This window comes from Oryctolagus cuniculus, chromosome 11, assembly GCF_964237555.1.
Source record: "Oryctolagus cuniculus chromosome 11, mOryCun1.1, whole genome shotgun sequence".
Taxonomy (NCBI): domain Eukaryota; kingdom Metazoa; phylum Chordata; class Mammalia; order Lagomorpha; family Leporidae; genus Oryctolagus; species Oryctolagus cuniculus.
The window spans coordinates 38,493,025-38,509,424 of NC_091442.1; the positions used below are offsets into that span (position 1 = coordinate 38,493,025).

Here is a 16,400-nt window from a genome sequence, read left to right on the forward strand (position 1 = left end):
GACTTTGGTATCAGTGAAGCAAATACTTCTCATTGGGGCAACATCCCTGTTTGTTTTCCTATAAAACAACAACAATGGTTCAGTGCTGAGAAAGTAGTGTGTCATACTTTGATTGGCAGTCTTTTTCACTCTCTGGTGGTATAAAAACAATATTATATCTTACAAAAGATAGCAATTTAAGATTCAGTGGAATACAGTAAGCATTGAGCCCCTACTCTGGGCCAAGAAATGCACTAAGTGCTTTCCATACGTCAATTCATTCAACCCTCACAGCAATGATAGATCTTATTCCTGTTATATACACACCCCCTTACACAGGTTCCCCAACTAGTCAGTCTGGAAGAATCTGCTCTGCTCCCTTGCTAGCAAGGAAAATTCCCACGATGCCAGACATTAGTCAGAGTTTGCAAGATCAGCTCCTGCCACCAAACCCCCCAATCATTCTTCCCCACCCAGTGATGAGAACAAGATGCTGGAGTTTATCCCTCAGGCTAATGACCAAATCGCCTGTCTAGCCTTGAGAGAGCACTGTCCTGACCATAACTAACCATCTTCTCTCCGCCTTTCAATTATCACCTTCCAAGATATATAAACCTAAAATGAAGGCCAGCTCTCTGGATTTTCTGCAATAGCCTAAGGCACAAGTCTTCTTTATTTTGGCCAAAAAATTACAAAACTGTGTGCTCTACTTTCCTTACGACTTGGTCACCCAACTCTGCCATATGTTCCCATTGTCAATCTCATAACAGCCCCAGGAGAAACAAGAGTGATGCAATCACACAAAGTACCACAGAAATGACAAACCAGAGATCAAGTATATTGATACGGTATAAATAGAATATGGCTCCCAATCTCATAGAGCAGTTTGAACCCCAAAGTGATAAGCTGGTGGTACTGGGAGTGGTAAACACTTAATGAGAGTTTCTCAGGTCATTTGAGGGGTGACCCCAGAAGGTAGTTCCCACAATAGTATCATTATAGAGCCTGAGTTGGCATAACTGTTTCACCCTCCCTCCCTCCTTCCCTTCTTCCCTTCTCTCTTCCTCCCTCCCCCACTGCTTCTGGCTCACCTTTCTCTGTCCATGTTCTGCCTTTCTCATCCACCACCCTCACCAGATGTCCAATTGATGAGACTGCCTGATCTTGGACTGCACATCTCTAAAACTATAAGCCAAAATAAACCTTCCTACATGGGTAGCTTCTCTCAAGTATTTCTCACAGCAGTGCAAAGCTGACTTTCTATCATCCTCAGGTTCTCTGGACAGTGGGTAGCATTAAACTCAGGGGAGAAAATGTAACCTGACAAGCTGGGTATCCAAGGTAAAAGGTTATACTGGATGTCATGAACTGAATGAAACTACCTTCAACTAATACAGAATGGGGAAGGAGGAAAGACTTCCATCTAAATTTTAGCTTTACTCATCCATTGCATTCTACTTAATAGATTCGAACCCATAACATATGTTCTTATTCCAACTTCTACATCACCAACTTAAAAGGGGAAAACATGGGTGGACAACTCCCAAGGCGACTGAATCTCTCTTCCTAAATGTGTTCGTCAGGCAAGCTCTCGGGATTTTGTTTTTAAACAGACTCCAGTTCACCTAACATGTAGATTTGAGAGTTATTTCTTGATATCTAAACAACTGAGCAAAATATTGAATAAAATTAAAATCAATACAACACTTAACATCAACTGAGGCTGCTTTGAGAAAATAAAAATGAAATAATGAATTTATCTATTTTAGACTTGTCTGTTCATAAACATAATTTTTCCACAGACACAGGGCCACAGTTTCATTCAATGACCAATTTGTGAACTTTATATGTGTCAAGATTTCCATGGCCTGTGAATAAGAAATTAATTAACCTTAAAATTGTTACATTATGCTCATCTCTTCAAAAATGAAATATTACAAAACAATTTTCACCAATTATATAAGTATGGCTTAGATTCAACATTAATTCATGTTTAGATTTCACCTGATAGGCCAGTATCTTATAATCCTATTTTTCCTCTGATGGAAGGAATGGACCTAGGTCGGGAGGCTGCTGCAATAAGCAGGCAGGGGATACAGGTTTACACATTTGCTAGCAAAGAATATGCAAGATGATGCTGAACAATCCTTACAACCTCCCAAACACTAAAGATCTTTCATGGGTTCAATTCTCTTGTCTATACAGTCTCTTAGCACATGCTTAAGATTTATCAAAAATATGGCTTTTAATCATTAAATGACTGGTAAAGCTGAAGTTGTGAAAAATGGTCATGAAAGCAGCAAATACCTGAGGTACTCACAGCTGTGGAGTAGGGATTATGAGCTCCAGTATTTTCAGCCCAGCAGCCACATCCATAAAGAGCAGCCTGGAAAAGAACAAAAACAGAATATTTCAGAAATATCATATGCAAGTTTAAGTTTTCAACAAAAGACAAAAATCATGCCCATCCAACAAAACCTGGTTTAATAAGAATGAGTAACGTGTAGGTTATAATGCCAGATGTTGAACAAGAACTACCCCCAAAAACAGGTTTAACTATTAAAACTTCTGACCCCTTGAAATCAATGTGTTTGTCCTACAATAACAGTTCTCAAACTTAGTATATTGAATTACTTGGGGAGTTGCCCAAAAAGAATCCCAGAGATTCCGATTAAGTGTCTGGAGGAAGTCTGGGAATAAGTACTAACCAGGGTCTTGGGATACTGGGATGCAGGTGGTTTTCCTGTCATGCTCTGAGAAACCCGATTCAGGAGAACCAACCCTCCTTCCTTCCTTTCCTTCCTTTCCTCCCTTCTCCCTCCCTCCCTTCCTTCCTTTCTTTTTAAAAGATTTATTTATTTATTTGAGGGACAGAGTTAACAAAGGGAGAGAAAGACAGAGGGGTCTTCAACCTGCTGGTACATTCCCCAGATGACTCCAACAGCTGGAGCTGGGCCAATCTGAAGCCAGGAGCTTCTTTCAGTCTCTCATGTGGGTGCAGGGGCCCAAGTGCCATCTTCCACTGCTTTCCCAGTCCAGCAGCAGGAAGCTAGATGGGAAGTGGAGCAGCCAGGACACGAACCACTGCCCATATGGGATGCTGGTGCTGCAGAGGCTTAGCATAGAGGACCTTTTCCATGACTCCCTTGGAGTAAACCTAACAGGAACTGCAAATAGCTTGATATCAAAGAACCCAGTATATGCTAGATTCTGCCAGATGAAAAGAAAGAAGGCAAAAAGGCCAGTTCAAGCTAATCACTTTGTTAGTGATGGAACAGATTTATACTCCTGAAACCACGAGGAACACAATAAGCTAGTATAGTTTTATAAAAGATTATGGCAATCACTCCTATTTTGTTTACAATATGTCTGTATTCATCTCCTCAGTACCCACAATGACTTCTCTTTGGGAGGGAAATCACAACCAATAACTTTTCCACTCCTTAGTGAGAAGCTGAGTTAGAAAAACTCTAGCTAGCAATCATAGAGAAAATACAAGGAAGCGTGCTCAAGAGTTCCTTTCTACATGTTTGGTGAGAATGAGAAACTGGGGGCCGGTGCTGTGGTGCAGTGAGTTAACACCCTGGCCTGAAGTGCCGGCGTCCCATATGGGCGCCAGTTCTAGTCCCGGCTGCTCCTCTTCCTATCCAGCTTTCTGCTGTGGCCTGGGAGGGCAGTGGAAGATGGTCCAAGTCCTTGTGGGAGACCTGGAGGAAGCTCCTAGCTCCTGGCTTCGCATCAGCGCAGCTCCGGCCATTGCGGCCGACTGGGGAGTGAAACCATAGGATGGAAGACCTCTCTCTCTCTGCCTCTCCTTCTCTGTGTAACTCTGACTTTCAAATAAATAAATAAATCTTTAAAAAAAAAAAAAAGAATGAGAAACTGAAAATGACCTGTATCAATGAGTAAATAAATGGCTGATTAAATAACAATGTGTGGGATTCATTACAAAGGTTAAAAATAAAAGAAACACGTTGAATAAAATATTTAGGAACAAATACAGGAAGTTCTATAGGAATCTTTAAAAAAAAAGTTACAACAACACATACAGTATTTACAATGACGAATGCAGAAAAAGATACTTCCATTAAAAGTCCTATTATTTTCTGAATGCTCATTTCTGAAGAAAAGCAAATTGGCTAATAATGAGAATGATGACCAGAGGTTTATCATGCTATGATATACTTCTATTTTTATTATTATTTTACAAGAACCTTAGAATTCATTTATTCCAATAGTCTCTATGAAACATCCCACACACTCCTGCTACTGAGAATCTCACTACCTCATGTGGAAATATCAACTTTCTTGAGAATTAGTTCAGAGTCTGGAATAAAGTCTACCATACTCATGTGACCCTCAGTGGCCATGTCCAGTTGTCACTGACAACAGCATTCTGAAAAGTACAGCCAAAGTGAACAGGGCATTCCCATTATGGTAGACAGTAAAAAACTGTTACTGACTTTGAAAACACCAGTTTTCTAAAAATATATGCCTTAGTTTTCTAATGCTACTCGGTATAACAATTGTATGCCCTTCAGAAGTAATTTAGCGTATGGATTTCAAAAGAAAACTAGCAGACCTATAGCACAAGCCATTCAATTGATACTCCCCAGGGTATGTGCTGGGTTAGCCAAAATCTTACAAGAACACAAGACCTCAGCAGAAGGACCCACTCTTCGTTCACTGAAAATGCTAAACATTCGCCCTTCACACTTTTCCCCCCAAAGTTATCTTGATCAGGAGCCTGCATTCAAAAACTAGTAAATAAGGCCATTAGGACGCCTCTTAAAAAGAAAGTGGAAGGTTGGCACTGTGCCATAGGGAGTAAAGCTGCAGACAATGATGCTGACATCCCATGTGGGAGTCAGTTCATGTCCCCATTGCTCCACTTCTGATCCAGCTCCCTGCCTACAGCCTGGGAAAAGAAGCAGAACATGGCCTATGTGCTTGGGCCCTTGCATCCACATGGGAGCCCAGATGAAGCTCCTGACTCCTGACTTTGGCTCAGCCCAGCCCCAGCCATTGCAGCCATCTAGGGAGTGAATCAGCAGATAGAAGACATTCTCTGTCTTTCTCTTTCTCTCTCTCTCTCTCTCTCTCTACCTCTTCCTCCCTCCTTCCCTCTCTGTAACTCTTTCAAATAAAAAAAATCTTTAAAAAATAATTTTCTTCAAGTCCGTGGAGGCTGCTCTTCTAGAAAACAATATTTATGTTTTCCATTCAAGAAAATTCCCTTCTTAATTTCATAACCTAAAGATCACTTCTTTCTTAACTATCTGAAATTGGTTAGCCTGAGATAGTAATAGATAGGATAAAAAAAATCAAAGGTTGTTCTTTTCTTATGCAGTTCTTTTCTTAAGAAAGTCTACAGGGGCCAGCACTGTGGTGTGGTAGGTTAAGCATCTGCCTGGGGTGCTGGCATCCCACATGGGCACTGGTTTGAGTTACCGCTGCTTCATTTCTGATCCAGCTCCAGCTGATGGCCTGGGAAAGCAGAAGATGCACCAGGAAGAAGCTCCTGGCTCCTGGCTTCGGGGTGGCCCAGCTCTGGCCATTGCAGCCACTTAGGGAGTGAACCAACAGATGAAAGACCTCTCTGTCTCTCCCTCTCTCTTTCTCTGTAACTATGCCTCTCAAATAAAGAAATAAATCTTAAAAAAAAAAAAAAAGACAAATGCCTCTGATTTATCCAAAAAAGTTCTTTAAAAAAATAAAGAAAGCCTACAAAAACAAATTTAAAAAAGCAACCTTCTTTTTGGTAGTAAAATTGTAGTAAAAGTATTATCATGTAGTAAAAAGGAGAAAATATAAATAATGTTATTATTATGTTCTCTGGGTCACAGTTTAAATACCCAACTCATGGTGTTGACATGGGATTATGTAAAATAAGAAATCTGTTGTACATAGAAGGTACTTAATAAATAGTAGTTATATTTATTATTAGAGACTATGATACATAATCTAATGCATTATGTCACTTTAATCTTTTAGAACTTTTGCAAGATAGCTAGTTATCCCCATTTTACAATTGTGGAAAGTGGAGCTCAAATGAGTAACTTATTCAAAGAAAGAGGAATAGTAATTGAGAAGGTGGGATTAGAATAAAATTCTATCTGAAGCCAAAGTCTACACCTTTCACCATCAAACTCACCTACCTATTTGTGTGTGACAGTGAAATGCAGTAATTCTTTTCTCATGTTCAACTTAGAAATTCTTTTTTTAAAAAAAGACATATTTCTTTGAAAGGCAAAGTTACAGAAAGTCAGAAGCAGAGAGGGGGCAGTCTTCCATCTGATGATTCACTCCCCCAAGTGGCCGCAACGGCCCGACCTGGGCCGATCTGAAGCCAGGAGCTTCTTCCGGGTCTCCCAAGTGGGTGCAGGGGCCCCAAAGACTTGGGCCATCTTCTACTGCTTTCCCAGGCCAGAGCAGAGAGCTGGATGGAAAGTGAGGCAGCCAGGACTTGAACCAGTGCTCATATGGGATGCTGGCACTGCTCATATGGGATGCTGGATGGGAAGTGGGGCAGCCTGGATTTGTAGCGGCTTCACCTGCTACACCAGAGCACAGACCCCCCTCAAGTTGTAAATTCTAATTAAAGTTAAAGAAGTCCTATTTTAAATTGTCACTTCTCCATCTTCAGTGCTATTACACGTTGAGAGCAGCATAAAATACTAAAATTTTTAAATAGTTCATTTGTGTATTTAAAAGTGTCTTGTTTCACCACATTAATAAAATAATAATTAGCCTTTGATATAACTTGCTTTTGTATGGGGTTCATTCTATTCTGATTGCCAAAAAGAATTGTTCTTTGCCTCCCATCTGATACATCTATTTTTCCAGGCCTATTACATCTGCTCTATCCAAGCAATCTAATCCAAATAAACAACTGTATTTTCCTGTAAGCATTTTTATTTCTTTTCTCCACACCCTTCCCTTATGTTCCCGCTCTCACAAGCTATGCATTCATAGAGTAGTCAGGTGGGGCAAAACAGCATTTACATGTTACGGAAGTTTTTCTTTTTCCAGGATTTTCCCACAGGCAGTGACAGAATCGTTTCAAGATCATTAGATGTAATACCCTAATATAGACCAGAACTATCCTTGGCTATATTGTTATTTTGCTAACCAAAACAAACAGAAAACAGTGAGAAAGTTATGGGAATTACAATGCAATGAAGGCTGCTCTGTTAGCTTTTCTCTCTCCTTCTCTACTAGACCATCCAAAGCTAATATAGCAAGCATTATTTTTTTATTTCAAACTTAAAAAACACATAGGATCTTAAAATTTGAATAACACCATGACCAAAGGCTTTTATCGTGAACTCAAAACGTTATATATGGGCTGGTGCTGTGGCATAGCGGATAAAGCCACCGCCTGTAGTGCCAGCATCCCATATAGGTACCAGTTCGACTCCTGGCTGCTCCACTTCCCATCCAGCTCTCTGCTATGGCCTGGGAAAGCAGCAGTAGATGGCCCGAGTGCTTGGGCCCCTGCACCCGCGTGGGAGATCTGGAGGAAGCTCCTGGCTCCTGGCTTCGGAAGCCATTGTAGCCACTTGGGGAATGAACCAGTGGATCGAAAATCTCTCTTTGTCTCTGCCTCTCTGAAACTCTGCCTTTCAAATAAATAAATAAATCTTTAAAAAATTATATACATGTTCAGCAACCTTTGCCCATAAATTCCCTTGTACAGTAGAGAAAGAACAGCACAAAATTAATTATTCATCTCTTCCCCTATTCCCTAGGAGTGTAAGTGGCTTGTCCACACAAATAGCTGATCAAGAACCATCACTTGGGGTTTTGCAAATATATCCTCTATGACCTGAATCAATGTACTTCAACTATTTGATAACCACCATATTCAAATCAACTGTGAAACTGACTTTTCTTCAAATATGAGAGACACAAAGCATACCAAGCCATACCTCCACATGTAAGACCCAAGATCCAATAACTGACTTTAAACACATGCCTTGCAACTAGTAGAGAGTCTGATTCATTTGTTTACTCAAAGATTATTTATTATGCCCATTATGTACCAAATTGGTTTATATTCAGAAAGCTGATCAAATGGACTGTCAAATTTCATTCTCAGTATAAAACTAAAGATTGGAGATGGTGCAAAGAGGATATTAAGTAAAGAAGTGAACAAATTTCACATAAATTAAATTCTCATTTCTGATGTCTTAAGTGGTATCATGTGGTAGCAACCTCAAATATTGATTATTCTACAAAAATGGCTGAAATGCTTCAGCAGAGAAAGATGTACAGGGTCAAAATGTTGTTGATCTTTCAATGGAAAAAAATGTAACTCTGAAATCATTTTTCCACCTCAAAAACAATCAGGTGGAGCTCACTCCTAAAGAGAATGACATTTACACAGAGAAAAAATGGAAATAAATACATTTATTAAATGTCTACTAAACCCAGGCCAGTGCCCAGTCTGTTAAAGGCAGTGAAGCTAGAATTACTGACTGTGAAGCTCAGGAAGAACCACACTACTATAAAAGATAGGTTTTTGGTGTTTCTAAAAAAAAAAAAAAAAACACCAAAATAAAAGTGATATGGCTGATGATTTATACCAGATAAATATTAAGCAATAATGATACTATTTTTTTTTTCTAAAGAAAAAAAGAGTTTCTACTTATTTAAACACTGTGGGCTAGGAAATTCCATCTTTTACTCTTTTTTTTTTTTTTTTTACAGGCAGAGTGGACAGTGAGAGAGAGAGACAGAGAGAAAGGTCTTCCTTTGCCGTTGGTTCACCCTCCAATGGCCGGCGCGCTGCGGCCGGCACGCTGCGGCCGGCGCACCGCGCTGATCCGATGGCAGGAGCCAGGTGCTTCTCCTGGTCTCCCATGGGGTGCAGGGCCCAAGCACTTGGGCCATCCTCCACTGCACTCCCTGGCCACAGCAGAGAGCTGGCCTGGAAGAGGGGCAACCGGGACAGAATCCGGCGCCCCAACCGGGACTAGAACCCGGTGTGCCGGCGCCGCAAGGCGGAGGATTAGCCTAGTGAGCCGCGGCGCCGGCCAGTAATCAATGGGTTTTAAGAGTAAAACATGGGGGCCGGCGCCGCGGCTCACTGGGCTAATCCTCCGCCTTGCGGCGCCGGCACACCGGGTTCTAGTCCCGGTTGGGGCGCCGGATTCTGTCCCGGTTGCCCCTCTTCCAGGCCAGCTCTCTGCTGTGGCCAGGGAGTGCAGTGGAGGATGGCCCAAGTGCTTGGGCCCTGCACCCCATGGGAGACCAGGAGAAGCACCTGGCTCCTGCCATCGGATCAGCGCGGTGCGCCGGCCGCAGCGTGCCGGCCGCAGCGCGCCGGCCATTGGAGGGTGAACCAACGGCAAAGGAAGACCTTTCTCTCTGTCTCTCTCACTGTCCATTCTGCCTGTAAAAAAAATAATTAAAAAAAAACATTGATTACTTACCTGCCCAACTCTCCCTGGATGTTTCAGGGCCAAACCTCCACTGGAGACAGCAGCAGCAACATTCCCTTCATGGTCCACAACCACAGCGCCCACCGTGTCCAAAGTGCCTGAGTCATTTTCCTGGAAGGCACAAAAGGCAGGTATTCACGAGGCCTAGTGTGGGATACTCTGATACAACTGCATGGCACTTTTCCGCATAATCATGACACAACAGAATCTGAACTACTCCTGAAGTGAAACATTGAATAATCTCGAATTATCCATTGCTAAGTCACCATTTATACCCTATTTAAGTAAAAATATATTTTCCACTGAACAAAATATGTCTCCTTGCTTTTCTATAACACTTTGTTTTTCTCCTTAAGATTAATGTGTGTTTATACTAGAGGAAAAAGAAAATGAGTTTTTTTTTTTCTGATTGCCAGTTAAATAGTTTTAATTCCATAAGCTTTTAACAATGAATGGTCAGACACTGAAGCCAACACATACACCTAGCATTTCAGTCTAAGCTTGTCCATGTAGACAGCTGAAATCAATTACAATGTATGGCTAACAAATGCTAGGGGAACTTTTTTTAAATTAAGTTTTTACAGGTATTTCATCTTGCACACTGAAGTCGTCATACATACAGGGCAAAGTCAGAGCTTTTATATTTGCGTTTATTCTTCATTTAACTTTTAAAACACTACTATAGTTGAATATTAAAACAAAAACAATAGCAAGTAGTGAGCATATTACGGTTATAGTCCTTCACTCATCCATCCACTGCTGCATACAAAATGCCAGCAGTGCCTTCTTCACTGGCCCCATTAGGAGGTCTGACACTGAACACCCCCTCTGGGATGATGTTCATCATCCTCGTATGCTTCTCCATTATAATGGCGCCATCTTTCCTGATTTGGATCAAAGTCCACGAGTTCTACCTGATCCATTTCATCAGTCTCTTCTACTTCCTTCCTCTCAGGGAGAAGTTTTTCCAGCAAAGAGAGTTTATCAGGAGAGAGAAAGCCATTTTCAGGGAAGTTTACCTTGAATTCAATGATTAGGCGACCCTTTTCATAAGGTCTACGATAAATTGGCATGCCTTCATTTAGCACACACTTGATATCTCCATGCTTGACAATCTGACCTGGATGAGAGGTAATGACTATGGTTCGGTTGTCAAGAGTTGATATTGGCTTTTGGAAACCACATAATGCTTCGACCAATTGTATGTCCATACACATAAAAAGGTCTTCTCCTCGTCGGGTAAAAACAGCATGGTCCTTCTGATCTAACACAATGATAATATCTCCTGGCTCCAGTCCTGGTTCTTGGTCTCCTTCACCATGGAATGTTATCTTCTGGCCATCTTTCATGCCTTTGTCAATATGAACTTCTAGAATTTTCTTCTCTCGAACTATTTTCCTTCCATTGCAGCTTTTACATCTATCTTTAGGACTGATGCGTTCCCCATGGCCCTGGCACTCCATGTATACAGATTGAATCTGCTGAACCATTCCAGGTCCTATCTGATGAATCCTTATTTGCATTCCAGTACCTCGGCAATTGGGACAGCACTCTACTGCTCCTTTCTTACCGCCTCGGCCTTCACATTTGTCACAAATCACATTCTTCTGTAGAGCTAGTTTCCTTGTTGCACCATTATATAAATCTTCTAAGGTTACTGAGAGTTGATGAACCACATTTTTACCTCTCCGTTCTCTCCGCATCCTTCCTCCTCCTCCAAAAAACATATCAAAGATGTCCATGGGGGAGCCAAAACCACCGCCTGCTCCGCCCTCCTTAATTGCTTGTTCTCCTCCTTTGTCATATAATTCCCTTTTCTTTGCATCAGAAAGAACTTCATAAGCTTGAGAAATCTGTTTGAACTTCTCTCCTTCATTTGGATTCTTATCAGGGTGGTACTTTAAGGCCAATTTCCTGTAAGCCTTTTTCAGTTCTTCCTGCGTGGCATTGGGTTTGACCCCCAAAACATCATAGTAAGTGGTTTCTTTCACCATTTTCTACTACAGCCGGTGAACGGGCTGAGGCCGGCGTGGGGGAGCGGGAAGGAGCGCGTACTGTGCGCAGCTAGGGCAGTCGCCGCTCCTCCGCTTCTCACCGAGCTTTTTAAACTATTAATAAAGCACTGTGGCATAGTGAGTAAGGCCATCACCTGTGACACTGCCATCCCATATGGACACCAGTTTGAGATCTGACTACTCCACTTCGAATCCAGCTCCCTGTTAACGCACCTGGCAAAGCAGCAGACAGCCCAAGTGCTTGAGCCCCTGCACCCACATGGAAGATCTGGAAGCAGCTCCTGATTCCTGGCTTCAGCCTGACCCAGGCCCAAGCCGTTGCAGCCATTTGGGGAAGTGAACCACTGGATGGAAGAAATCTCCTCCCAATCCCCCCACCTCTGTGTGTGTGTGTATGTGTGTGTGTGTTGTCTTCTGTGTAACTCTTTCAAATAAATAAATCTTTAAAAAATTAATAAAAACTTCAAAAAGCAATGCATTTAGCCAATTAAATTGGAAAAAAATGGCTATGCTATATCATTTTCTCTTATAATTTTCTGCTTGTAAGAAACTTTACAGTAAGCTCTCATCTCTGCTGTTTCAATAATATGTCTGTGAACTTTATGGCAGAAAGCCGTATGTTCCTAGGAGGCATCTTTATGTCCATGTTCATCACAGGACCCACACTTAACTTATATTACACTTAGTAACTACAAGCAGCCGTGTGCTACCCACAAGGTTCAGCTATGCAAGAAAGAAACTGGACAAAAATGACAAATTAAGGGGCAATGGGGGGGTTCATGAAAAAAAAATTTTGTTGCATAATTAAAACAGGGAGGTAGTATAAGTCTTAGGATTAATCAGCAGCCATGTTAGTTGGTAATGTTATTAAACTAAAGCAATGGGTTTCAAACCATGGCCCAGTGTCTCGGACCACACCCTTAACCCCAGTACGCAATAGCCAGGCACAACCCCAAGTTTAACAAGAGCCATTTCCCCTCGTATATAGTTTATTCCTCATACAGGGCTGACTTTGACAGAGAAAGCTTAATTTGTTGAATTAACTACTATATTTCTGCCATAGTTTGAATATTTGACACTCCAAACTCAAAAGTTTAATCCCCAAAATCTTACTAAAAGAGTGCTAACTGGGCAGTGCAATAGGGTAAGCCAGCACTTAGAGGACACCGACATGCCATATCTCCTACTGGTTTGAATCCTAGTCATTCTGCTTCCAATCAAGTTCCCTGCTAATGTGCCTGAGAAATAGTGGATGATGGCTCAAGTACTTGAGTTCCTACCACCCATGTGGAAGACCCAGATGGAGTAACCTGGCTCCTAGCTTCAACCTAGCCCAGGGCCAGATGTTGTAGCCATTTGAGGAGTGAACCAGCAAATAGAAGATCTCTCTCCCTCTGCCTTTCAAATAAATCTAGCTTTCTAAACAAAGAGCTAGAAAGTTAAAGCAATTGTGTTTGGCCTTGGAGAAGGGATTAGATTGAATTAGGTTGTTGGGGCATGATTCGATCCTGATGGCTTTATAAGAAGCCAAAATACATAAATGCACACATACCTTGTCTCTTGCCATGTGATATTCTGTGCCACCTAGGGAAACTGCCAGCAAGGACACCATCAAATGAGGCCCCTAGATTTTGCATTTCCAGAACCAGGAGCCAAAATAAACCTCCTTTCCTTACCAAGTTAGGCTGCCTCAGGTATTTTTAATCATAAACTATCTATCTCTCTCTTTTTTTTTTTTTTTTTTTTTTTTTTTTTTGACAGGCAGAGTGGACAGGGAGAGAGAGACAGACAGAGAGAAAGCTCGTCCTTTTTGCCGTTGGTTCACCCTCCAATGGCCGGCGCGCTGCGGCCGGCGCACCGCGCTGATCCGATGGCAGGAGCCAGGTACTTATCCTGGTCTCCCATGGGGTGAAGGGCCCAAGCACTTGGGCCATCCTCCACTGCACTCCCTGGCCACAGCAGAGAGCTGGCCTGGAAGAGGGGCAACCCGGACAGAATCCGGCGCCCCGACCGGGACTAGAACCCGGTGTGCCGGCACCGCAAGGTGGAGGATTAGCCTAGTGAGCCGCGGCGCCGGCCATAAACTGTCTATCTCTTTGAAAGATTCACTTATTATTTATTTGAAAGACAGAGTGACACAGAGAAACAGAGAAAGAAAGGTGTGGGTGGCAGGAACCCAAGTTTTTGGGCCATTATCCGCTGCCTCTCAGATTCATTAGCTGGAAAGCAGACCAGCCAGGACTCAAACCAGGCACACCAACACAAGATGCAGGCAAATTTGGGGAAGCTTAACCACCATGCTGCAATAAGTGCCCCCTAAGTTCTGCTTTAACCAAAGCAATAGGAAGTCTAGCCAATGGGTCCATGACTATACCCCTGAATACCACAATTCTGTTCATGGCAGACAATCAGGATATATTTATTCATTAATTAATATGCAATATAGCTGCATTCCTGCTGTTAGAAAATAAGTTCAATATGTGATTATGTATATCATGCCTCTCCAGTGTCAAAGTCAGTCTTCCACTTTGTTTTCCAAATCTGAAAATCTGCAAATACAAAAACTGCCACTATATTAAGGAAGATGTAACAATAGCCAAGTTTGCCCATTCAAGTGAGAAAGGAAAAATCTTAATTCCAGAAAAGATAATCATAACAGTAATTACTTTAAAGGTCAACATTCATTTTACTATGCCAATAAACAACTTCTAATTCTTTGTGTTGTTGCAACCTCAGGTAGAGAAGCATCTGTTCCTTGTCCAGAGGTCAAGATTTTGATCTTCTATAGAAGGGCTTCTCAAATTTCTATGTGCGTAAAATCATCTGAAGAGTGTGGCTAGCTCTGTGGCGTAGCAGGTAAAGCCGCCTCCTGCAGTGCCAGCATCCCATATGGTTGCTGGTTTGAGTCCCAGCTGCTCTACTTCCAATCCAGCTCTCCACTATGGCCTAGGAAAGCAGTGGAAGGTGGCCCAAGTCCTTGGGCCCCTGCATCCAAGTAGGAGACCCGGAAGAAGCTCCTGGCCCCTGGCTTCAGATCAGCGCAGCTCTAGCTGCTGCGCCCAACTGGGGAGTGAACCAGCTGACAGAAGACCTCTCTCTCTCTCTCTCTCTCTCTCTCTCCCCCTCCCTCCCTCCCTCTCCCTCCCCCTCTCTCTGTCTCTCTCTGCCTCTCCTTCTCTGTGTAACTCTTTCAAATAAATAAATAAATCTTTAAAAAAATCGTCTGAAGAATTTGTTTATATGTAGATTCTGATGGAGTAGTCTGGAAACTGGCCAACACTGTACATCTAACAACCTTCTGGATAATGCTGATGCTGGTTCACAGACCACCCTTTAACAAACAACATCTGATAGCATCCTACTCCATGGTATAATTATCAACCAAATATCTGTTCCATTCATCCCGAGGCAAGTAATACTATAGGCACAAATATCTAAAGACTAACATAATGCCAGCATAAAATATTTAAGTTACAAGTTCTAGGGTCGGAGTTGTAATGGAATGTGTAAAGCCAGTGCCTGCAACACCAGCATCCCATGTGGGCACTGGTTCATGTTCCGACTGCTCCACTTCCAATCCAGGTTCCTGCTAAGGTGCCTTGGAAAGCATAGGAGGGTGGTCCAAGTGCTTGGGTCCCTGCACCCATGTGAATGTTCCAGAAGAGGCTCCTGGTTCCTGGCTTCAGTCTAGCCCAGCCCCAGCCATTGAGGCCATTTGGGAAGTGAACCAGCAGATAGAAGATCTCTCTCCCACTCTCTCTGTCTCTGTCTGTCTCTCTCTCTCTTTCTCTAGTTGTGCTTTTCATATAAATAAATCTTAAAAAAAAAAGATTTAAGTTTTACCATCTTAACAATCAACTGACAACATATACCACTATCATATTACATCAGGCAAACTGTAAAGTGTTTTAAAGTGCTGATCTTATTTACATTTTTTAGAAGAAAAGACAACTTTCATACAAATAAACAGTACAAAATAAATTTTCCAAAAAAATTAACAAACAAGTCAAGAAATAATTTTAATGATTATTTTGGAAAGTGTTATGTTTTTCTTGAGAGATATATACCAATATTTTTGCCTTTATTCTTTATTATAAAACTTTATAAAGTTTTACACACTTTTCACTAGTCCACGCACATATAAAGTAACTGCCTTAATCTGTCTTTCCAGAGAGGAATCAGTGCTTCTGGTGAATAATCAAATACAGCTTTCATCATATTTTACCTTCTGAACACTTAAGGAAGGTCATTCCTTTTTTTAAAGTTTTTTTTTAATTGAAAAACAATAACTATGTATTAATAGTGTACAACATAATGTTTTCACAGGTATATACTGTGGAATGGCAACATCAAGCTCATTAACATATACATTGCCTTACATACTTGATCATGTTTATAATTAGCTTAAAATCTACTCAAAAATTGGAGCTTGAACTACGGAACAAAGAGTTAAGCTGCCACCTTGACACCAGCATCTCATATGAGCACCAGTTTGAGTCCCAGCTGCTCTGCTTCTGATTAGCTCCCTGCTAATGTGCCTGGGCAAGCAGCCTCGGATGGCCCAAGTGCTTGGGGCTCTGCCAGACCCAGGTATAGTTCTAGGCTGCTGATCTGGTCTTGCCTAACCCTGGTCACTGGGGCCATTAGGAAGTGAACCAGAAGACAGAAGATTCCTCTTTGTCTCTCCTTCTCTATCTGTAACTCTACCTTTCAAATAAATAAATGAAATCTTAAAAACAAACTCTTCTCAATGTATTAGTTCTCATTTACAAATTGCAACTGTAATTCTTTCTAATGAGTCTAAAAATCAATTTTACATTGCATCTCTGTAACATATACACAATGGTATACAAAAAAGTTCATGGAAATGGAATTAAAAGATAAGGTTATGCTAGTACAATAAAAAATTTCATGCACATTTAGGGTCTTTAAAAAAGTTCAATAACATGCATATTATAAA

At 41.6% G+C, this 16,400-nt stretch overlaps 2 protein-coding genes across 27 annotated transcripts in view; both read right to left on the bottom strand.

Annotated features, from left to right (window-relative positions):
• TASP1 (taspase 1) overlaps positions 1 to 16,400 on the bottom strand; it is a 504,811-nt gene that overhangs the window by 378,912 nt on the left and 109,499 nt on the right. For 19 of the 26 annotated variants that reach the window (XR_011379999.1, XR_011380001.1, XR_011380000.1 and 16 more), the window contains 2 exons: positions 9,417 to 9,536; positions 2,287 to 2,365 (listed from right to left, as the gene is read on the bottom strand). Coding sequence is in view for 14 of the 26 variants with exons in the window: in XM_070052094.1 (XP_069908195.1) it covers positions 2,287 to 2,365; positions 9,417 to 9,536 (199 nt within the window). In the remaining 12 variants the exon portion in view is untranslated. The remainder of the gene's footprint in view (positions 1 to 2,286; positions 2,366 to 9,416; positions 9,537 to 16,400) is intronic. The other 7 variants (XR_011380007.1, XR_011380008.1, XR_011380010.1 and 4 more) reach the window with 1 other exon arrangement.
• LOC100346508 (dnaJ homolog subfamily A member 1) lies at positions 10,058 to 11,802 on the bottom strand. The gene has a single exon (XM_017341807.3). The coding sequence runs from the start codon at positions 11,417 to 11,419 to the stop codon at positions 10,226 to 10,228; it is 1,194 nt and encodes a 397-aa protein (XP_017197296.3). The 5' UTR covers positions 11,420 to 11,802; the 3' UTR covers positions 10,058 to 10,225.

Bases quoted from the DNA above. Each gene is read 5' to 3' on its own strand.
- LOC100346508 (XM_017341807.3), bottom strand. From the start codon at position 11,419: ATGGTGAAAGAAACCACTTACTATGATGTTTTGGGGGTCAAACCCAAT.